General features: G+C 39.4%; 1 protein-coding gene across 11 annotated transcripts in view; it reads left to right on the top strand.

Annotated features, from left to right (window-relative positions):
• The first annotated feature begins 915 nt into the window (after positions 1–915).
• Positions 916–24,559, top strand: part of ncam1a (neural cell adhesion molecule 1a) — a 224,906-nt gene continuing 201,262 nt past the window's right edge. For 2 of the 11 annotated variants that reach the window (XM_067491677.1, XM_067491678.1), the window contains exon 1: positions 918–1,236. In XM_067491677.1, coding sequence (XP_067347778.1) covers positions 1,185–1,236 — 52 coding nt within the window. In that variant the 5' untranslated portion in view covers positions 918–1,184. Of the gene's footprint in view, positions 1,237–24,559 lie in introns of all 11 variants that reach the window. The other 9 variants (XM_067491679.1, XM_067491680.1, XM_067491676.1 and 6 more) reach the window with 8 other exon arrangements.

Raw genomic sequence — 24,559 nt, 5'->3', positions numbered from 1 at the left:
GCAATGCAGGTTGACAAGCGCTAATACTCATGTCTATTTATGGCAAAGGAACTAAACAGAAAGCTGTTTGTCGTTTGGCTCAGCCATTAACTGGTAATACAGCAACGCATGTAAACACTTTTTCTTCTCAAAGTGAATTGCTGGCAGTACAGAAGAGATCAGTTTTTTTTTTTTTTTTTTTAACTGGCCGTTCACCACCTGACCAACACCAAGCCGCTGCCTGCCAAAGCTATAGTGACAAGATGATAAACATGGTAGAACATGGAAACATTTGGAGCAGCAGAGCCAGAGATTTCTCTCAAATGGTGGAGATGACCACAACAGGGCTACAAGTGGAGTGGACTGTTGAACTTCACAAGGATCAGGTGCATATGAACAGTTCTTCAGTCCAGACCTAATGTTGCTCCATTATCTGCTGGATGTGCATTCATGCAGCTGTTTGCTACTTTTGTCTAGTTCTAATTGGAGATAATTGGTATTTGTGCCAGGTTTTGCTGATTTATAGCAGTTTCTTTCATGAGATTGTTCTGTAGGTTCACCTCTGCTTGGGTTAAGTAAAAAAGTTCATAAAATCATAAGAAGATAATGAACTTATAAACTCAAACGTTACATGGATGTTCCCGCATATGTGGCAAACAATTCTGCACATATGTTTGAAGGTTTGAAGTCTAATCTGTCAGGGAAATCACTTCATTAAGGATTTGCAATTTAAACAGTTTATTATTTTAATCTTGATCACACTAATTAGTGCTCAGTTTAGAATTGGGGTGTTGCTGTGTGGGTTTCCAATTCACAGTCAGCTATTTTGCTAGGTCAGTAATCCGAGTTAGAGCCCCTGGTGACCATCTGCTGTCTCCTCTGGCTGCTCCGTGCACTACTTTGTTACTGTATGCACCTCAGCCCGCCCTCTTCGTGTGTGTGTGTTTGTGTGTAGCCATACCGGGCGGAGTAATTCACATTGGTATCTATTGAGTGCATGTGTGTGAGTGCGTGCTTCGGCTCCTGCCTGTCACTCATTGTGCCGCGGACACGGGTAGCGACAAGGACCAAAATTCCGTCCGGTAGCAGTGTTTTCTCTGGGAAAAGCCGATATCTGTTCCTCCTCCTCCCCCCCACCCGATAGAAACACCTCGCTTGTTTAAAGTGTGTCTACTCTTCAAGGAGAATATCTGTGACACATTACAATGCTTCAAATAAGGGACCTCATCTGGGGATTGCTATTCATTGGCTGTGCAGGTAAGACGCTGTCTTGTTTATTATTCATATGAGGTTTTGTGGCTGTAGCCACAGCAAATCCGTGAGAATCCAGGCCGAGCTGTTTTGATTTTGCAGCAGCATCCTCTGGTCCCACCGGCGGCATCCTTCTCCCTGACTCCGGACAGTGGCGTCAGGTTAGAGCTGGTGCTCTGCAGAATTCAGCACGATCATGGTCAACCAAAAGTTTCTTTTATGTAGTGAGACTTTTCCCTCTTTGTGATCCGACTAAACTGGGATATAACCAGTGGGACGCCTTTTTTATTCAGTTTCGGCTTCTGGTCCTATAGTTTCATGTCAGGATCCGCTCCCCTTCGGCGCAGTTTTGAAAATCTCCGCGCATCACAGCATTGTGCAGAGCACGCAGCTGTCCCGCTGCTCCGCTTGGTTTGTGCTACCGTTGGTGAATACTGTCGACTTGGCAGTATTTTGAAATCCCTCACAAGTTCTGCGGTTTTATTCGAGTTTTGCTTGTGAGGTGACTTGTTTGGGTGAAGGCTGGTGGGCATGGATGCAGGCGGAGATGGGGGGCTGGTGATGCAGAGGGACGCTGTAGTGATCCACTCATGCCAGCTGATATTTCGTGTAACCTTCTGTGTACGGGTGCTAGTTCAAGTCACAGGTTTTACTTTCAAATACGAAATATTCCAAAGTTCAGTGCGTGTGTTGTGAAGCTGTAAGTGCACGTCTGCTCGCTCACTCGTGACGCACCGAGGATGGAGTGATCAGAGCATCACAGATTATTTGTTTTGGAGCGTAAAAATAGGTTAAAGGACATTTTAGCAGGATAATATTAGATTTCCGTTTTCGTAAACATGCTCTTTAACCCTTTTCTTGGCTGGATTAGATGCAGCCACCATTGGCACTCTGACCATCAGTGAATTTGGCACGCAAACAGTGGTGTGCACGGACGTGTCGATGTCGACTTTTAGTTTATCATCAGTGTGATCATGTGGGTTCACAGCCTCGACATTCTTTGTGTTTTCTCTGACTCCTTATGTTTTCTTTTTCTTTTTTCCTATCTTGCCAAAGAAATCAGTTTTGCAGTTTCCAACTTAATAGCGCGGTGCTGCTACGCAAAGTGATGTTCCATTTTGTTGATCTGGATGAAAGTCGTCATCTATCGAGGACGAATGAATAGTCATTCACTGCATACAATAGGGTCCAATCCCGGAGCTCCCATGGTTATATGGAGCGGGAGGGAACCCATTTCCCCACTAAACCCCCACCTCTCGCGCCTCCCACATCCTCCTTCTCTCCCTGGATGTGCACCCCCCCCCCCCGTTTTTTTTCCTCTTTAGACTGCAACTGTGTGCTCCAAGTCGAGTTGAAGACCCCCGGGGGTTCGAAGAGAGCAAGAATGGTTTCATTCAATTGTTTAATTTAATAGACACTGTTCCAATAAGTGCATAAGAATGATTATTCTGACCTCATGTTTCAGTTGCTCCATGTTCCATTTGGTCGTTTTGCTGTGTGCTTCTGTGCCTGACTTTAGTCCAACTTTGCCACACATTTTTGTTCTGGCATTGAGGGATCATTCATCCAGCAGTCCAGCCTTCTTAAAAATCCCACCTACCTTACTCAAAGTTTGAGGTCAATTATGACTAATATGGATATTTTGCCTTTGTTAAAAGTCTGTCATTATTTAAAAGAAATACATCAACACTGTATTTTACTTTTTGGTTGCTTTGTACAAAACATTGACACTGTTTGTGCTATAGAAGGTGGTGGTGCACCTAGAACATTTGAACCAGCACCAGAATATTTCTTTCTTTTTTTTTTTTAAAGAAGGAAATTGACCCATAAACTCAAATGTTACAAAGAACCAAGAGGGAGATAATTAGATGGCTGTGCCTTAGCTCTGCCTTGTTGCACTAGAGAAAGGAATTCAAAGAAATTGATCACATTAGTTGATAGGCCCGGGGTATATTAAAAGGATAATGACAGTATCACACAGTTTGAAGGCTGAGCAATTTAATTACATTTATTGATTTCCAGTTCCTGTTCCAGTTCAGTGGTAATTAAAATTTGAAGCTGGTAATAAACATTAGGATTGGGAGCCACATCAGCTTTCAAGAAATGACTAATGGCCAGATGAAACTGAATATGATTTTAGAAGTGGACAGAGTGAGTAGCCTTGTGTTAGTCGGCCTGTAGTCAGAGGAATTGGGTTTAGTGTGTATCCCCAGTTCTGACCTTCTGTTAGCTGAGTGTATTAGCATAGTCATTGTCGACAATATTGCTGATTTTAGGTTTTTGACCTGGGTTGGTGATCTACTGTTGCTAAACCTGTACTAGCTGTACAAACACATTACCAGTTTGTTGGGGAAATGTTGAATTTTGCGTTTGTGTATAGGATTCAGCAACACACCGTTGGCAATAAGTTGCAAACAGGTGAATAATTCTTTTCTAACGTGACCAGAATAATTCTCAATTTGTTTGCAATTATTAAAGTTGAGGGGTAAAAACTGTCAGTGGGATAACTTTGTAAAGTCCTTCCTCACAGTACTTCAAATCTCAGTGTGTTTTGGGGTCAGGCAGACTTTTAGACTCTCACATTAATTACTCAAACTACACTTCCACAGTTTAATTTTTACATTTCATAAGTGACAGCATGCTCCTGCCAATGCAGCTTCTCGGTTGCGTGTGTGTTTGTTTTTGTTTTTTTAATGTATTCTTTTTAAATGCAGCTTTTTGTGCACCTGCGATTTCATTATTGCAGCTTACAGTATCAAATTCAAGAACAGATCCTAACCATCAGACAGGGGACAGACCATACAAAGTCTGAAGTTCATTTTATGATCCAAGTTCAGCTCAACATTTTGGGGGAGAGAAAAATACACAATTTCTAAATGAATAACATATGGGACTTTAACTGCTGTGGTGAGTTCAAAGCCAGTATGAAAATAATCCAGTCTATTTTTGACTTAGGGGGAACTGGAAAAAGCAGCCAAAACAAGGGAAAATTATAAGGCATTGTGCTCTCTGAATAAAACTAGATTCTGGATCTTTAGTTGCCAGTAGAATCATGCTGCATTTAAAGTGACATGTACACATTTGCACCAATGTATTAACGTGTTGATCAGATTGTCTGGAGTACAGGACTGGCTCACATTACAGCTCTACCCCTTCCAATGCAGCTATATACAAAGAAAGGACTAGAAAATTACTTGTCTTTGAATCATAATTGCAAGTTTAGATGATTTGCCAGATGTGAGTTCCTTGCTGCTGTGAATTTTACATAAGCATCATTATTTATCATTTCATCATTCTGAACTGAATTACAACTTCTCATTAACAAAACTCAACCGAAACAAACCAAACTGGTGAACTGAAATAGATTTTTAATTCATTAAACAATTTAAAAGAGTCTTTTTAAATAGATGACCATCATTAAGCAACTTCAGATATTTTGCTTTAATAGTAAATACTGCAAAGCAAACATACTAAAATCAAACAAGACACTTTGTTCAAATGCTGGTAAAATCCACCCTGTTAAGTGTTTAGAGTACAAACGTGATCTACCCCTGAAACACAGTAGAGAAAAAACAACATTTATGAAATATGTCACTGAAAGAGCAAAGAAGTACTGTGACAAAACTTCTAAATTATTATCAAGAGTGGAACTATGAAAACATGCCAGATTTGCTCTTGCACCACTAGTCCCAAAGTAATTGTGTGGCATTTTGAAAATGTTTAATTATAATCTTTAAATTGGTTACAGATTTAAACTTAAATTATAACAAAAATGAATGGACCAAGCCAGAGAGTAATAATTATAGACTAGTCATAATGTAATTAGTGGTTGTTTTCAGATCTGTGGCTAAAACATGATCTAAAGATCAAACAAATATGAGAATGAAACATGTTTCACTAAGACAGCATACTGTAAAGCAACGGTCTCTGATACATCATCTATACTTTCATGTCATCTCATAGCGCTTCACACTGAATTTACAAGTACTGATCCAAACAGATAAGTTCAAAACAACTTGGCTGGCTTTTACAATTTTTTTTCTCTGCTGACTGCTGGATGAGGATGGGCTGTCTTTGCATATTAATCAGTGCTTGAATAGGAACCGTGAGTGATTTGCATTGTGAGCTCTGAAGGCGGGCTATACAGAATAGAATCTAAAAAAAAAGAAGGGGGGATTAGCTTGTTATACAGAACAGTGATGGGGGTCCCCCCAGTGCCATTGACTTTTCCCCATTGTAAGTGTGACATTATTTAGCAAAATGTAATCCAGTACATTTTATGTACGTAGTGGCACAATTTGTAAACAAAGAGACATTGATGCTTAGCATTATGCTCATGACATCAATCGGATGGAATTTTTCAACATAAGGAGTTCAGATGATGTCACCTTAGGGAGCTCTGGAAAATCAGATTGACCATGATTAAAAATTCCATAGTGTGAGCAACGAGATGACCTAATCTAAATTGAAGGTTCCTCCAAGTGATGTCATCTGGAGGTATTTTTTCAGCTAGAAGTAGATGGTTAATTTGATATAAGAAATTCAAAGGGAAGTTTAATGGCATTTATGTTACATGTACTGCCCCAACTGGAGCAAACAAAATGATTCTTATTGCCATACCTATTTTTAACGTGCTTATATATCACATCGTGATTTTAATACAATATGATCAGCTTAATTTTTTAGATTAACTTTATTTGATCACATTAAAAATATATATTTTTGTTATTGAATACTTGTCCCAATTATGTGTAAACTAGTGGTCATATTGTTTATGAATATCTTACAGTATGTAATATGGTCCATATTTGTTTAGTAGAAATATGTTCTGAAATCTGAAATATTTTATTTTGAAGAAGTGCTGTTTCCCCCTTGTGCAGTGGGGATCAGAAAAAACACAGGCAGTGGTGCAGTGTTAAGATTCTAAGCTTGTGACTGAGGCTCAACCTTCTAACTACTCAGACAATGTCCATCACTTCTGATTGATAAGAGATTTATTCAGCAATTGTATATATTCTCATTTGATAATGAAAAACACTTGAAGGGCTGTGCAGAGGGTGGTAGACTGGAAAGGAATAGCAGAGCAGAGTAGGGAGGGCTGGGCGTAGCAGAATGAATTGATATTGAGTGTCATGCTAACTACTGTAATTCTCCAGGTCTCGTCAAAGATGAGTTGAGCATTTCAGCAGCAGTGAATTGGTATCTTTCTCTAAAGGATGCACGTATACCTCGCTGACTGTGACGTGCCCATCACATTCAGCAAACTCCAACATTTCTGGGAGGGGCTCTGATTGAAAACAGTCTTTGAAGCTAATGGTGCCTTAAGGCTAATAGTCACACTATTCATGGAGAATGTGTTCCTGTGCTTTTCAGCACCCTCAGCAGTCTACTTTAGCCCAGCCTCACAAAGTTTTCTACATCGTCACAGATCATCTGTGCAGCTCCTTCTATGTTTTTTCTGAGCTTTAAGTGAGTTTGTCAAGTCTGGTGAGGGTACCCAATGTGACAATGGACTAAATGACTATGTAAGAGAATCCCAGCATGCAGTCCATGTCCTCCCTGAATTGGCTTGAGATGAACAAGTACCTCTTCTGATTCTTCTTGGAATAGACTGTTTGTATTGATGTACAGCTTTCTTTGTCGTCAGCATGGCTCCTAGTGTTATTTATAGTCTGTCGCAATTTAACTTACTTCCCCCAGGACTGGCACTGGTGAACAGATGGTATTTCTGTCTGTGAAAGTCAAAGACACTTCTAAGTTGTCAGGTGATAGTGCTCATTTAAAAAAGTGATGTTTTTCAATTCCTTACAAAACAGTTCACCTGTTCCAACAACATACAAATGGGTTTAAAGATTATGCATGTGTTGATAGACAGCAACCGTTATCTTGATAGCGTATATTATGAACTGCTTCAGCTGGATACACATCAGTGCAGAATGTTGAACGTTGTTTTCGCATTACTCGCAGTCCTACATGAGTCACAAGTGCACAGAGTAGGAGATTTTGCCTGATTGTCCCTTTGTCGAACTAAGCTTTCAAGTGTTGAGATAAGGAAGGCATATCTTCAGCAATATCAGCAATATGATGTGACCCTGGATGCCACGTTTCAACACCTAAGCATAGATTTACTGCATATTGTGGCCTGGTGTTGCCTTTATTTCCTGCAGTATTGTGCAAGATTGTCAGTTTCCATACAACACAACATCCTGTACTGCAAAAATGGCAACACATACAAGCTGTTGTGTGTGAAATGTGTGAAAAAGTCAATGACTGTTGCGATCTCTGACTTTTCCTGTAGTTGCACCATGGTATTCTCACAATCACACCCTGGAGTCGCCAGCATAAATTCTTTGAAATTCTCCTGGGTATAGTGAAACATATTTTTAGTTAAGTGTCTGTTAAGTTTATTGTTTTCTTTTAAGATTATTCAGCTTGCTTTTATATAAAACGATGGATATTTACATGAGCCCAGACAGTAGTTACTGTAGTGTAAATTCAATATCACAAATCAGTTGGCTCACATAATTTTTACAGGCCGCTTAACAGAAACAAAAAGAGAAATACTGTACCGCAGTTTTGTGTTGCTCCCGCTGCTCAGTTTGAAGAGCTACACAGCCCTGCCACTTGCCCCCCTTCTCTCTGCCACTTGCTGCTAAAGAGAATTGGGACACCCCTACCACTTTACGTGAATGCACAAAACCAAGGGTTAAAGCCACGGGGAAGGACTGGGACTGAGCAATAGATTGTTTCACCTGCACTGCAGTGCACATTACAGTTGTGACTGATGGCATAAATGCCAGTACTGCTTTGATATTGACTTGTAGTTTTAGCTACCTTCAGTAAAAAATTAGGACGGCTCATAATACACCTGCTGCATTTATCTTTAAGGATTTCAGTCCTATCTCTAAAATCCCACTTTTCTAACCACCTGGAGGTGCAGCTCATTTTCTTATACACCTGATGTCTATGGGGATAATTGCTGCTTATTTAAAATGAACGAAGAAATGTTTTCCACACAATTTATTGTGATTGTCTTATCAGGATTGGATTTCACCGAATGTCTTTTGGTTATGCTTGAACTGTTTTTCTGTAGATCCTTTTCAATCTAGCCATCATAATTACACACCTTTTTTTCTAAACGGAGAAATCCATATTAACCTCTTTAAGTTTGAATTGATGCTTGCATGGAGCATTCTTCATATTGAGAGCTTTCTTCACGATGATCAATGTTTCGCATAAATGTAGATACATAGGAGTTGCAGCTGGCGATTACTTATCTAAGTGGTGCTATAAGCACTTACAGTAGAAAGAAAAAGTAATATTTATACAATATTTATAAGCTTACACAATACTTTTAAGCTGATAAAACACAAGCTCTCAGAAGAGCTATTATCAAGAGTTGATAATTTGCATGGAGCTGAAACAAGTTACGGTGTAATCTTAAAGACTTAAAGATATTCGTCAGTCCACAGTAAGACATGTTGTCTAGTGAGACGATTTTGTACCATGGATTTCTTCACTTCATAGAAGTGAGTACCAAGCCAAGATCACTCCAAAAACAGAAGCCTAGATCAACAGCTAAATACATGAAGGATTCATTGGAGTTGCTTAACTTCTCTGTTCATGAATCAACCATATGCAAAACATTAAACAGGCATAGTCTTCATAGCAGGACACCACAGAAGAAGCTCCTGCTCTCCAAAAACATTGCAGTGCGCCTGAAGCTTGCCAAAGACCACCTCGACACTCCACAACACTACGCGGTAAATGCCTGGAGGACAGTTGAAACAAAGGTAGAATTGTTTGGGAAGAACACATAGCACTTTGTATGGTGTTTAAAGCGAAGTAAGGTGGATGGAGTGTTACAATCTGAGGCTGCTTTGCTGCCTCTGGACCTGGACCACTTATTATTGTGGAGGGGAAAATGAATTCTTAAGTTTATCAATGTTCAATATCCTACAGGATAACGTCAGCGTGTCTGTCTGCAAGCTGAAGCTTAGAAGATGTTGGGTGAGTTTACACACAGACATAAAATCCACCTTTTGGAGTGGCCCAAAACCCAAACCTCAGCCCAATAGAGATGCTGTGAAATGACTTGGAGAGCTGTTCACACCAGACATCCTAAGGATATGGCTGAGGTGAAGCAGTGAGGAAGAAGAGTCCAAAATTCCTCCTGAGCATTGTGCAGCTCTAATTAACAGCCACAGGATTCAGGCTTTCCTGAACTTATTTCTGCCAAAGGACATTCAACTAGTTATAAACAACGCTGCCATTTCTTTTTCCATTATCACTTTGTATGTTTGATATGTGTGTTTAATAAAGTCAGGAAAGATCCTGACTGATAGTGTTTTGTCCGCTTAGAAATATTATTTTTAGTTGATATTTGTGGTGATGTTGGTGAAGATCAGATCACATTTCATGACCAATTTATGCAGAAAACCAGGAAATTGCAAACAGTGCTACTGATTTTTCTTTTCGTTTTTTTGAGATTTGTATCTTCTCTGCTTACCTAGGGAGTTGGGGGGCTGAGAGAGGGCATATGTTGGGAAGGAGTCGGTCAGTGTGACATTCGCTGGCCAGAGAAAAAGTGGATAGCTTCACAGAATCTCAGGGCACCTGTGTCACAAAGAGCTCTTTTGAGGGGGAGGACTTTCCCCCTCCAGAATCCCCTGGGGCAGTGTAGTGGGGAATGATGATAGTCTCCAAGTGTATTAGTTTGAGACGTTGGCTCCAGCTCCAGTAAAGCCTGAAGCTGGAGCTCTCTGAACCAAATGGTATAAGAGGGGAGGAGGGCAGTCCCTGAGTGGCAATGTAACTCTAGCTAGATGGCAAATGTTGTCTGATGTTCAAGTGTTTTCTTACTATTGCTATAGTCAATCCATGAAATTCCAGCTCCTGAGTTTCCTGTTTGGGGGAAGTGGAAATGGACAAAAACACATTTTGGATTTATTGATGAAATCTCAGCATAGAGATTCGGTATTTTATTTATTTTAAATTACAGAAGAAAACGTGAGGCTGCCATGCTGTAGCACAGGACCACAGATGTTTAGTAACCACGCATTTACTCCTTTGTTTGAATATTGCACATTCTGCTTATACTAACATGAATAGTTTGCATCAAGCAAACAAGAAACTACATTAACATCAGCTGCATGTCTAAATCAACGAGGCAAATATCTTGATTTAGTACCACTGAATCCTAATTTAACTGATATTGCTAAGTCATCACTGTGATTTTACATGATTATCTTTACCCAGTGTGATAATTAACCTTATTTAGAACTGACGCTAAAGGGGAGCTGCTACAAAAGTGTGCACAATTTACGCAAGCACTAATACAGTATGTGCTTCTATACATTACAGATGATTACATACATATGATTTTTAAGGTAATTTAAAACTTTAAACCTGTTGCCTTATGATGAAGCTCAGGTGAATGTGGAGCACCACATTCTGTTTACTAGCCATCCCTGATATTTAGGCATGTTTGAGGTCTCAGGCAGTGTCTGTATATTCTGTTGGACATGCATTCTCTAGGATTGGCCCTCCACCTTGTAAGCTCAGCATCCTCTCATTATCTCTTGCCAGAGTCTTGACATTGACATAGTTTACCTGAGCTAAAGTCGCCTGACACAAATTAACAGCTGCGGCTCGGACACCAACTTGAGGATAATTCTGGCTGCAGAGATAAACAGTGCTCATTTGCTGCACCTTATGGAAGGAAAAGCACAAAGTAAAAGCTGGCTTTCTTTGTTTTACAGTACATACACTCTATCATCACGTTAGCTTGGCTGGGTTATTATTGGCAAAGCTATAATGTATTTGGGCATGTGATTTACTTCTCTTACTCCCAGGGAGTGACTCACCATCATGATGTAATGCTTAGCAATGGCAGTTTGCTCATCACAGTAACTCTGGTTGGCTGGCTTCCTCAGGTGTCGAACTGCCTTAGCCCTTGTGTGAAGAACAAAAAAATTTAAAAAGTATCGTCTGGGTGATAGGAAAAGGGCGAGATATGCAGCATGTGCAGTATTCAGTGCACTTGTTTATTTTCTAAATTGGCATCATTGTCAGTGAGCACATTCTCGAGGCGACCATCTTCTGAGGGTTTTCAGACTTTGCCAGCAACTGTCCAGAATAACTTATTTCACTGTGTACTGTTCACAAGCCCTGGTGGCACAAACTCTGTTTTCCCAAGCTGCAAGGTCTCACATATTTTATATTCCATCTCTAGGTTTTGTCTAATCTTAAAGAAAATGGGGTCACTATAAGTAACATGGAAGCAGAGTTCTCGATTTTTATTCATGACTTGTGAGGTTGTCTTTAAGCAGGCTCGGTGTGAATTTAAATGGCTGTGTGGAGAAAAAGCAGGATCAAGAACAACTAGCGAATTCAGCTGAAAAGGCAAAACATATTAAATAGTAACTTCATTATATTTTTCATTTGTGGAAACATAACAGTATTGGGCTTGTGTTTCCAAGTCCTGGTCTTGTGAGGGAGAGATTTTCAAAATGGAAAACAGCTGAAACACTATAAACAGCGAGGACACACTTGATTTCTTGTTGCATTGAAGTGTTTAAAGAAGGCAACAGTGCTGCCGTAGCAATTATAACATAGGAGGTGTTTGCATTGAACCACGTCCCATATTAAAGTGTTCTGTGTGTATGTTGCAGTGAAATCTGCTGTGAGTTAACGCTATGGAAACAAGATGAAACACAGACACACATCCAGGAGCTGCTGATTTGACAGTGGATGCAGCACAGACACTGTGGGCCGTTTGATCAAACTGATGTGTTAAATATCATCTCATTAACTGGTAAAATCTGCTCGAATCCAATATGGGACTAGCATATAACCAGAGCCCTGCTGCTGCTGCCCATATGGAAAAACCATTTGAAGATTGAAGTCAGACTGAACAAAATATATAGTGTTTTTGTGTTTGTTTGGTAGCAGGTGGTTGCAGGGTAACATCATCGAGGTGCTGTGGGGAGGGGCTGTTCCCACAGCAGAAACAAAGCACTTCGTTGCATTTAACACCTGTAATACTGGGTGTCAGATCTCAGTAATTTTAAACACACACCTTAATGTGTCTGTAGCATCGAATGTCACGTATTAAAATTGGCCATTCACTGCTTGATCAAGTCTTGAGGTGTGTTTACTTGCTCTCTAATGCTTTCATTAGATGGTTTCTGATCTTAAATGAGTAACTTTTATATGTATAGGACATGTAAATACTTTTGAGATCTAAAATACTGTGATTACTGTAGATGGGCTATAGTTTGGGCTCTGATTTTGGAATTTGAATAAAGTTTCTAATCTTGCAAAAAAAAAAAAAGAAATTTGTTTTCATATTGAGAGTGTTGTACGAAGCCTCTCTGGTGTCAAAAATAAAAAGTAGAAATCTGGGCAAACAAACGTGTTGCTGTGTGTTCCACAGTACCTATTAATTTGTGTGCATTCAAAGCCACAATAAGACACGAGGGACAGAATGAAAGGGGCGTGCCGTACACGGTGTTGTTTATACGAGCTCAGATAGATATACATACCAAATAGAATTTACATGTTTCTGCAGTGGCCATCCATCACTCGGAACAGTGACCAGGCCTTTTTTTTATCGGCCTATGCTTTTTTGAAAATTAAATCCTGCAATGACAGTACATAAATCTTTTTTTAATTTAGCAAAAAAGTAACCTCATACTTATGAGTGTAAGCTTGTTATGAAAGCCACACTTCAGAATACTCCCCTAGGATTTTGAGGGCTTTTTTTTTTTTTTTAATATGACCCCCAGTGGATTTTCTAGTTTTCTATAAACAACTCACAAGCTTGTTCTTTTGACTGACAGTAGCACAATTATGATACAAATGTTATATAGAAAAAGGATTGAATTTCATCTACAAAATTCTAAGACCTTCACCCCCTAGACATTAGTCCTTCATTTGACCTAACACAAACCCCTCTAAGAGGGTCTTTTTCATTATGTGTTTATGGCCAGGCTTGTGCATTTGATGAGATCAGGCGAGGTCTGTAATTTATTAGGCTTTCACACTAACAGCATTGTCGAAGAGGTGCTCCTGAAGAAAAGCTCCAGGAATGGCTCGCTGTGAGGCGCGCAGGCAGACAAAGGTGGAGGGAGGGAGGAGGGGTGGAGGCCAGGAGGGAGGCGGGGCACAATGCAAAGTACCATTAAGAAGGAGCCGCTGGGTCATCAGGACACTTCAACCTCTGGATTCATTGTTTCCCTTTTTGTTGCTGGATATGCATTTATGAAGTTAAGCTTGCTGGGAGCAGTAATAGTGTTAGACGTGGTTAGATGTTTTTAGACCTTTAGTTTAGATTTAAAATGCTACTGTGGTTAAATGTGAGTTTTGCAAATTTAATCTTCCTGCTGCATTAAAATTGGAAACTCCTCAAATTGCAAATCTAGGACATTGCTTAATTATTTATTTATTTTTTACTGTTCCTGCTGCTAAACTAAATGCATGTGCATGTGTTAAACGACACCTCAGACGCGATGAAGAGAGAAACACAATTATCTTTAATGTTCAAAAATAATACAAGGCTCTGAGACTGACTGCTGTACAAGAAATCTAATTTAACTTGTATATCTTGGCCTAATTATGTCTCTGAAAAAATAGTTGCTGTCCTGACTGACAGCTGTCTCATTTTATCCGCAAGGCTTTTCTACATAATGCGCTGCTGTGCGGCTTTAATAAGCCTCCGTAACTGCAAAGTTCAGTAACTGTGTAATTATTTTGCTCTATTGACAGTTCAGAAATTGTAGCTGCACATACAAATGGATACCAAAAGACTTTTGCCCTGGTTAGAGGACAGAATTTGTTTTGTTGATGATACATGAATGTCGACAGCTGATAAAGAAACTGTTTTCTTGGTGCTCCTGACTTGGCACAGATGTCTTGTAGTTTCTCCTACATATTATTTGGCAGCTTGCAGGGTTTGTGCTGCGCGACTTACTGTTAATGCTCAAAATGTAAATGTAAATCCCTGGCATATGAATTAGCGAATTATAAATACTACAGATTTTGCACCTTCAACCATTGCCATATGGTACTGTATCATTGCATTTTAGCCAATAATGCGCTTCTTGAAAAGCTTTAACCAATCTATAAACTCCCAGTTAAGCTCTCTGAAGTCTAAATTTTTTATTGAATGCCAGCAGCATTTACTTTTACCCCCTGTCGAGGAACACAGATGCATATAGCATTTGCTTTATGGCTGAAATGAGAGAAACAGACCAAAGAATGGTTAGAAAGGTGTTTTTATGCTTTCATACTCATTATTTAAATGTTAAATTGATCTGACAAATTTATAATATCACAATCTCATCTGGAATGTTTTATGCTGTCATACACTGAAGACATTAAGACTTCATAAGGGTTCTTCTAAGTTATCTTTTATGACAGACTGGGTGGTAAATGTCAAATGAAGTCTTAACACCAGAAGAATGAAAGATGTTTACATTGCAGGAACAAAGGGAACATGTCATGCTGCAGTTGATTGATACTGGCTCATAGTACAGGCAGCCAGATGGGCTGAGCTCACATGATTCAGCATGAGGGTCAAAGGCTTGGCTTTTTTACTCTAGCCAGCAGAGGCCTCAGAGACTGTGCTGCCCAAAGGCACCAGCTCAAAGACTTGTAATATGTCTGACATCCCTTAGTGGAACTCTCACCTCAATGGCACCGCACTGCATCTGTGCAACATCAGTGAATATTCAATATGGAGTCTACTCCTGAGTAACTGTACAAGGTTTAAAAGATCCACATATAAAATAATCCATTAATCAAAAAAAGATAACAATAAAACATTTGGAATGTAATCATTAAACACAACCCGGGGTTTAGCAGAACTTTCCAATGTCATGTTATTTCTGGTTAGAAGGTTGCACAAGTAAATGAAGTAGGAAATTGAAAATTAGGACGTGCAAATGCAAAAACATTTTCGGCTGCACCAGTGCGAATGACTCCGTTTGGGAATCAGCATTTTATTGTCGGGTGAGATTAGCAGATCTGAAAGTGACAATGCAGTGGCTCTCCTCCTTGTGTCAGACACTCATGCAAAATTTCAACAGGTATAAACCTATAAAACAAATTTCAGCTCTGTCCGCGGTTTGTTTGCTAATCGCTCACTGCTATAAAGACACTACAACAAAAAGTGGCTCTGTGCAACTGATCAGTCTAATTTACCACTAGAATCTTAAAAATTAAGTTTTGGAAGACTCTCTCCTTCTACCAGCTGTACTTGCCCAGCAGTGAATCACATCAGAGACATATGATAGATTTGTGTTGGCTTTTCAGCATAATGACGCCTTACTTCACTGGCAGTGACAGCTCTTTGGACTTTATATTAATGGTTAAGACCAACAGATTCCAAATGCAAAAGTAGCACTTAAAGCTAACTGTAAACCTTTTATCTGTTTACTTGTAAATAAACTAAAGAGGGAATAAAACACATCTGGCCATTTAGCAGCTGAGCAGCCAACTGTCCAATTATTTATGAGCCAACAAAATTGGGGGTCTATGAATAAAAATGGCTGTAATTTCAGCACTGTTCATCCAATATTTCAACCAATCCATTAAATAAAAATTGCCATCCCACACTTTAGGCACGTATTGATTGTTTCATTTCAGATCCACAGCGGTGGCAGAATGCCAAATGATGAAAACTGAATATGGACCTGACTGTACAAAGTGGATCTGTGGGAAGTTACTTTGGTGGAGTTTTAATAGGTTCTGAACAACTTGGGTAGGTTTGGGCAAAATAAAAAATAAAAAAATAAAAAATGGACTGCTTTTTATCCCAGCAACACAGAATTTGTGCATTCAGACTTGCTGTTGGTAGTTCAGGGAGAGCTAGTTATCCTTTGTGTTTGAAAGCAAAAACCTTTTGAAAGATTGTAAAGTTTTTTGTTTTATCTGGCAAACTCTTAAATGATGACTAAGATGCATAGGCATAAACATTCCAGCCTGGATCAGGTCTAGATTTACATTTGTACAGAACAAATATCACCTTTACAGAGCGTGAATGTAACCCTCCATGAGATCTTTTTTCCAATTCTGTTGCAATTAAAATATATTATCATTTAAAAAATGAAATTACTTTAAATCTAGCATGAAACCTGAGAAGTGTTACAGACAGAACTAAGCCTACAGCATTTCCTGTAATGGTACCCTCAAGGTTAACTTTAACCCTATTGGCAGGGCTCAAAGAGAGAGCTAGAAAGAAGATAATTCTGTAATGTTGATCCACTAAATGTCTAGCAGCTCGGAGCAGGGCTTTAAACCTCTAGTCTACAACCTACAACCATTTGTTTAAATCCATTTAGCACTTTAGTAAAATATTAATCTGTTCTTTGATTTGGACTGTCACTGTTTCTTTACATAGCTTATTTGTACACTAATTCTAGAAAAATGCTGAAGTATTATTTTAGTATCTGTGCAATAATAATGTAGTTGTTGCTATCATTATTCAGTATTACTGTGACTAGTGAGCCATACACAGATCACTTATCAGTGTCTGACCCATTGTCAGCATGAAAGCAACTCAAATTGTCACCTCATGCTCCCATCTTCAGCTGTGTGCTTTGCTCAAACGTTTTTCTCTCTATCGGAGAGAAAGCATACGCTGTTATGTTCACCTAAAAGCCTGCTGTTGATTCTGACTCTGCTGTTTCACTCGTCACCACTGTGCTCTGTAGCAGGCCAAGCAGATCGCTCAGCCACTCTGGGCCATAGAAACCTAATGGGACTTTGTTGACTCCCACTTCCTTGTTTGCAACCCTAAAGGAGTGAAGTAGAGAAGGGAGTCTTCAATAATCACTGAGTCAGATTTTCAAAGAGCAAAGTATAAATGAAATGACTCTGCCCTATGTCAATAGGTAGAGTGGACGATAATTTCCATGGGAAATAGAGGACAGAAAATGAGGGAAGAATGAAAATGAGGAGATAGAGGAGACAAACGAGCCTGGTGAAAATGGCTCGGTTGTTAGTCCTCAGACGCATGAGACTGGTTTTGGATACAGTATGAGCTGACATAGCCAGCTTCCCAAGGACAGAGCCCTTTTACAGAAGCATTTGCTCATTAGGGAGCACATCTCGCATTGTTTATGGGCTTTAATGAGCCTTGCAGCAACCAAGGGTAGAAAAAAAAAGATGTGAAAAAAGGACCTTGCATTCAAAAATGCAGCATGTCCACTCGTCCGGCACAGGAACAAAGTGCTTCAAATCCTGCCCCCACTGTCTCCTCACTAATCTTTCTTTTCTGAGCAGTCCACACTCCTTGTGCATTTGAGGATGAGGTTTTCCCCCCTCCCCCCTGCTTTTTTTCCCTTCCATGTTTGTACCCTTCTGTCTCTCTTTTTCTCATTACTGCTATTGCGGAGAACAATCTCAGGGCACCATTTTGCCGAGGACATTGAGGAGCTTAATTAGTTCATTCACGGATATGGCTCTTCTTACTAGCCCAGCGGCTCCAGTGCCTCTGGAGGGCCTTAAATGCCAACTCCCTCTTGCAGAAAGCCTCAAACTGTACAGAATATAAAATACCTGTCAGGTTAATAAGGGAGAACCCCAGCAATCTTGCTGCATGTACTTATAACATTTGCACATGGTCTGAAGAAATCAGTGACGGTCTTTAGCACCGTAGAGACAGAAGAAAAAGGGGAAAACACCCTTATGGTTTTATCATTACTACCTTGTCTTCCAGTCTTGATTTGTACAAAAAGGTGATTTTCTTCATAAAACAAATCTAAATGAGCAAATTGAAAACATTTTGATTGAGAAAATGAGGATCGGTTCTATGACGTTTTATAAAAATTAGGAAGCTGAAGTTGTATTTTTCATTCAGCCAATTCATATTGCGTACCTTTGTTTTTCAAATGACTATACAATTAATTATATACAGTATAATTATATTTATAATTTTGTATATTTATATACAGAATTCTATACAGTATTGCTTACATTGTTTCATAATAAAATGCATATTATTATAACTATTCATGTTATTTTGTGCCAATTTTACAGGCAATTTTTACATTTTCTTTTCTAACAGCCAGTTAGTGGTGGAGAAATGAGATTTCTTTGTGTAAATTGAGGGTCTGAAAGAAACCAAGGCATTTTAAAAAAAACAAGCTGCAGATGATGTCCTTTTTGGCTTCAGATTGACAGACAATATCTGTTAGCAGAGTTCTTTTCAAACTAAATGAGCTGCATCCAGTAATGTGATTTTTTTTCTTTCTTTCTTAAAGAGCTCATAACTTAGTATGCATTGATTGAACAGAGGTGTAGGTCAGTCTCCACTGATGGGGAAAATGATACTGAAAACTCAATAACCACTAGGTCATCTAATGCGAAAGGTGCAGTTACGTATTTCTTTGCAGCCTGTCTTCACAGTCTCAGTGACATCTGAACTCTCATTAGAGATCATCTCTAGGAAATGGATGCATTGGAGCAGTTTAGAGTGCAGATTGAAATGGATAAATCAAGTTTGCAGGTTTTAGCTGTTTACAGTGCTTCCTGTAACACTATCCTGTTTGTGGAATGGGGGCTATTCCTGAAATGACATTCAGTTTCTGGGCAACAGAGCGGCAGCTGTGCATATCTTTGTATCTGGGGGGGGTGCAATGTTATTAAAGCCCATTGATGCAGCTGTGTTTGAACAGAGAGATTGCAGTTTTTCAGTGGCTGGACTCTGTAACCAACAATGTGGAGGGAAAGAAGTTTATAAGGTTCCTGCAGAGAGAAGGACTTGCTGACTAAAATACTATACTGTCTGAGACGAGCAGATCACAGAATTTGAATAGGTGACAGTTTTGCAATTCCTTCACATTGACGTCTATATAAAGAAATCAATGTTAGATGACATCACGAGTCACATTAAGTGCAAACTGGTTGGCATGACAATTAAAAATACAAAACAAAGAAGTTGTATTTATAGAACAAAAGCACATTGTGATTGTTCTTTGTCATTTGTTCCTTTTATTTAGTATTGCATAGTCTGTCTCACAAATTGTTTTGAAATAAAAACTTGAAATTTAGTGCCACTATCTCTGAATTCAAACTGGAGCAATAGAAAATTAATCAGATTAGTCTTTGTTGGAAGAGGAAGGTTTCTCTTCTGTGTTTCTTCTTCAGAAGTAGGTCAAGAATTTAGGGCTATCATTAATGGACTTTTGAATTATATGGCGGTACTTCAATTTCCTAAATTCATGTTATCCAAAAAATGTGTGGATTCAGAAGGGGTGGAACTAACAAAATAAGTTAGTGAGGTTACTGAGGTCACATAAGAAAGTTCTGTGTTAATCTGAGCTTGGTGTTTGCAATACATTCTCTCTCTAGCTTTGGTCTCAAATTTCATATCTGGATTAAACTAGATTGAGTCTAAATGAAATAGGGTAATGAAACTTGTTATCGTCCAGCCTGTTTCCAGTGATGTACAGTATCACCAGTGCCGAGTTAGAGGTGATAAGAGATGTGATGTTTTCAGGAAATGTATAACTGAGGACAACTTGGCAGCCATTAGTTACTTGTTGACACTCTGACTGCTGAAGCAGAGACGAGTGGAGGTGGAATATAACAGAGCCACTCTGCTGTAGTGTGGCCTCATTAATCATTGTCCTCTCGCTTGCCGTGAGTTTGGAGGTGGGGGGTGGGGGGGCTTCCTTTGTCTTTGTTTGGAGCCTTGTGTGTTGGGTTTGATGCAGCGTTCAGACGCTATAGCTGCATCCCAGTTTGTGTCCAAGAAAAGATGGCTGAATAAAAAAATGTGCTACCTGACTTAGTGTATTTTTTTTGGCCTTGCTGTATAAAATCCCATCAAAGTCTAAATTGGTGCTTTATGAACCTATATGGAATTTATGCCACATTAGCTGTGGGTTTGCAAAAGCGGGACTTATCTTTTCGAATTGACTTTTGTTGGAGTACTATCCACCTTATTCCTGGGGCGGCTACTGTAGAAATGATTATGGTTGCAATTACTGCTGTAAACGGGAAATTACTGTAACCTAGTTACAAATGGCTTATGATGCCATGCATTAGTTGCATGGGCGTTTCTTTCAAGCCTTTTTTGCCTTCAGTTTGCTTATGTTGCTTTATTTTTTAAATTGTAGTGTTCTCCTGCATTAAAGACTTCCTGAGGAAAGCATGAGTGAATGTCCTTATGAAGGGCCACAGTCAGAATTCAGGCCTTATTAACATTGTCGAACATTTTCCAAAAACAAACAGGGATGGTTCCTGTTAATGACAATGGATCAATGTGTTCTAAACATGGTGTCCTTGAAATGACTGACAAAAGAGCCAGAAAGACACCTTTTAATTTCAGATGTGGGATTACAACATTCGTGTGTTTGTCCAAAAATCCTGTTAATTTTACTATTTTCAGAAAATAATAAAAACTAACAGGCATTTTGCATCGATATGTGGTTTGTGTCAACTTATTACTAAGGAAATAATAACCTCAGAGCTTCACTCTCTGTATCAAGTCAAAGTTGCTAGCTGAATAAGTTACAGTGGGTTATTTAAAGCAACTTTCTGTCGATAACATTAATACAAGGCAGAGTTATGGACACATTGTTCCATCTGAGATGTAACAGACTGAAATGTTTTATTCACGAAAAAGAAGGTGAGCAGGTGGATATGCTGCTGGCATTGTGTTTCAGTGATGCTTAGACCTGCATTTCAAGGCGAGAGGTTTGTTTTAATTGTTCGGTCTTTAATCCAAGCCATAGACACGTTTCTCAGTCAGTCATTTACGAAGGGCTGTCTTGGCATGTGCTAAAAGTAAATAGTGATTTTTATTTTATGCAACTGTAATATTGTAAATGATGCATCATGCATTTTTTTATTATATTGATAATATTAGCGTGTGCTAATCAGCGTCACTTATCATGTTTGTCTAACTTCCAAACCAACTGGTTGTGGTAGATAGAGGTCTGAATGGCCTGTAACCCGGCAAGCCCCTACACAAAAGCCTGCAGTGCGCTGTTCTGACACATTTAGCAATCTCAGAAATAGGTAATCGGTACAGTATTGATCAGCAGTCATGTTAACCCACTTTAGACTCGTAATGTTCAGTTTGCTTTATGTAGAAATCCTCCATTAAATAAAAGCACTGCAATAGCAGGGAGGAACTTTGACTATATTCTCTGATAAGAAAATTGTCAGTTTATTTTTCCAGTTTGTTTCATTAAATCAAAGCTCTACTTTGTTTTATGAATTTAAAACTAAGTTTTTAGAATTATCCGCTTAAACGTGCGACGCTGCGGTAAACTTTATAAAGTTTATTTTAAAAAAATACAACTTTAAGGCTCAGTTAAACAAGGGGAACAAATTAATCTCGGCCTTGGGACCCTTCCACCCTAGCTGGGCTACAGACTGCTCTCCGGGGATTTGAGGCTATCTGCTGGCTCTCACTTCACTCTTGAGATAAGCCATGCACTGCTTGTCACCACTTTCATCAAGAGAGTTGAGCATTAGATCCACTACCAGCAAGGATCCCACGCTTTACCTGTGCTATCTTTGACACTGGGGTTGTGTTTGTTCCAAGTGAGCCCTTTCGATGTCAGACTGATTGCTTTGGGGTTTGTGTCCGCAGACCATCTGACAAATCTTGGTGGGTAAAGTCAATGAGAAACACGCTTTCTTCTCCTCCATTGCAACTGTCAACAGTAGGGAGGCTTTGTTTACTGTAGATCCCTGTGTGAATGTGTTACACTGTATGACTGAGAAAAGAAATGCATGGAGGTCATGGAGCCTTTTCTAAACTGATAGATACCATGTAGGTTTCTTTAAAGCTTAAAGCTGCCTTAAGTAACTTTTAATTTTACGATCATTTATTGTCATTTTCGCTCCCTTTAGCTGTTGGATGATCCACTGTGTTCAGCAGCCATGTTTTAACTTTGTCTATCTGGCGCTGGCCTGGTTGCGTACAATGGAAATATGATAATTCTCTCTGTGTTTATCAGCAAAAGCAGTGCCTTTAGTCATGTGATCCATAAAAATTGATTAGTGGGCCTTTGTGAACAACTGAAACTCTAAACCTGAACTACTCTCCCCAAATGAAACACCCAAAAGATAATAGAAGTCTAACAGCAGATTTACCCAGGCTTTTATTGCTTGTTGGCTACAGGAATTAATAATCTTGAACAATATAAGAAATCAAGTGGTTTTATATTGCAACAGTATAATAGACATTGTTATAATATCAATAAATCACATTTCCTAAGTAAAAACATTGTTGGCTAGATGACAGTGTGATTAGTGAAAGCGAAGCAGGCAGCAGATAAATAGACAAGTTTCTCCCCCATTAGACTTCAAGAGGCAACAGCACTGATCATACTGTCTCCAGTGATCACAGAACCCATAAACAAAACCCAATTAGAGATGTGGAAAAACAGTAATGGTGGGGTGTGTCTGAGTGGGCGGAGCTGACTCCTATAAGACTCACTGGGCTCCAGAGACACCACAGATGTGACAGTGTCTGCACTGTGTCTGAAATCATGTGATTAATGAATAACTGTGGAAAAGGTAAAAAGTATATAATAATAATGGGGAGAATTAACTAGTTTGTGCTGAAAGTTGAGCTGTGCTTAGCAAAGGTGTGGCTCCCCCCCCTCATGACTCTTGGTGGTTGCAGTAGGGAAGGCGCCAGACTGATGTGCAATGCAATCCCAGAAGGCCCTCAGCAGACAGGGTGAAACAACTGGAATCCCTGCAGAGGAGTTGAGTAGGTAGCTGTGGTGAGGTGGGGGCTTGTTTGTGTGCGGGAAGGTGGGGCTCAATGTTAGGGGCAGCCATGTCTTCTGCTCGGTTTCAGCAGAGACAATGAAGCAGCTCGGTAGATTTGCGCCAAAGGAGAGGTTAAAGGTGACAAACAAACTGAAAAAACTGCAAACATCGTATCATGTACTGTACACGCACACATTTTTGACACATTGTGTATTTTTAAGCTGCACTGACTAATTTGTGGTCACTTGGGAAGCGAAAACCATCAAAATACAGTAAGCTGGCAGGCACACAGATCATGTAATCGCTTTTTACAGTTTTTTATTTTTAAATTGACAAACATGTTTAAGATTAATTAGCTCTCCTCACATTCAGCAGACATAAAGCAATGTTGGAATTCCTTTGAAGTCGAGATCCAAAGAAATATCTGGCTCTTTAGCTGCGTAGTTGTTCTCTTAATCAGCCAGCTTGTCACCAACTTTGTTTGCCGTTTGGTGCTGGATATAGCTAGTGAACAATGGCTTTATTACAGAGAGAGCTTTTCAGATTCACCAATACAGTAAATGTGTCACACAACCAAACCCTTGGCTAAAAAATATTAATATCAGAACCCTAGAGCTTGGTGGTCCTTTTGAGATAATGACTTCTAGAGTTTCCTTAGAAATTGATGTTGATGCAGTATAATTTTTTTTAAATAAAGTTAACCAAAATATACATTTTTAAATGTTTCAAGGCATTAAAAAGTTCAGAAGACGTAGTTACAGTAACACCCCAACAGGGTTTAGCAGTTTTAGTTTTCTGTCTTTCAGTTATTTTTCTTACTCATAATTTAAAAATTCTTTACTTCTTTCCTCTCTTTATTTCTGTCTTTCCCTCCTACCACACCTCTATTCTAACCAGCTCACTCTCTCAGTAGCCCTCATTCCCACTGAATGGTTCCCTCTGGCCGTGGTCTGTCATGGTTCCTCCATGCTTCATTTCTTCATTAACGGTTCTGAGCATTTCGCAGAATACATTTCCACTATCAGGGATCCCATGCTGCTCTGGAAGGAAATGTCGTCTAGACAGTTTGGAAAAGGTCTGACAATTCACCTTCACACTGTGGACTGCCGTTGCTGTGAGGGTGAGAATTCCGTCTGTACTGGTGGCAGTGGCAGCAGACTGCTCGGCTATGTGTGGGACAATGAGACAGATTTTCATCACTTTTGATGTACATTAAGGCTAATATCAAGTTAGTTAACATGACAATAAGACTCCAAGATTTGTTTGGGTTAAAACAGTTTGATGTCTAAAATACACACAACTTCACTGTACTGTAACAGGATTACAAAAACTATTCTAAATCAAACTTGTACTACTTAACAACACATACCGTGGAAAGCAAAGCCTTTTTTGCTTTCTCCCTATTTTGTTTGTGTCATCCTCTCTTTCCTCCCTTTGCATGATGCCAGCCAACCCATAGAGAAAATGCTAACCTTTGAAGTACTGTATGTTGTTGAGGATTAGTGTCACTGTTATCTTTCCTGTGGGAAGATTAAAAAAAAAGAAAAAAAACAGGGTATCCCTGGCTCCTCCTAATGAATGAAGG

The sequence above is a fragment of the Channa argus genome, chromosome 22, assembly GCF_033026475.1.
Source record: "Channa argus isolate prfri chromosome 22, Channa argus male v1.0, whole genome shotgun sequence".
Classification (NCBI taxonomy): Eukaryota; Metazoa; Chordata; class Actinopteri; order Anabantiformes; family Channidae; genus Channa; species Channa argus.
Note: the sequence above shows the minus strand (reverse complement) of the source record. Positions and strands in the feature narration are given on the sequence as shown.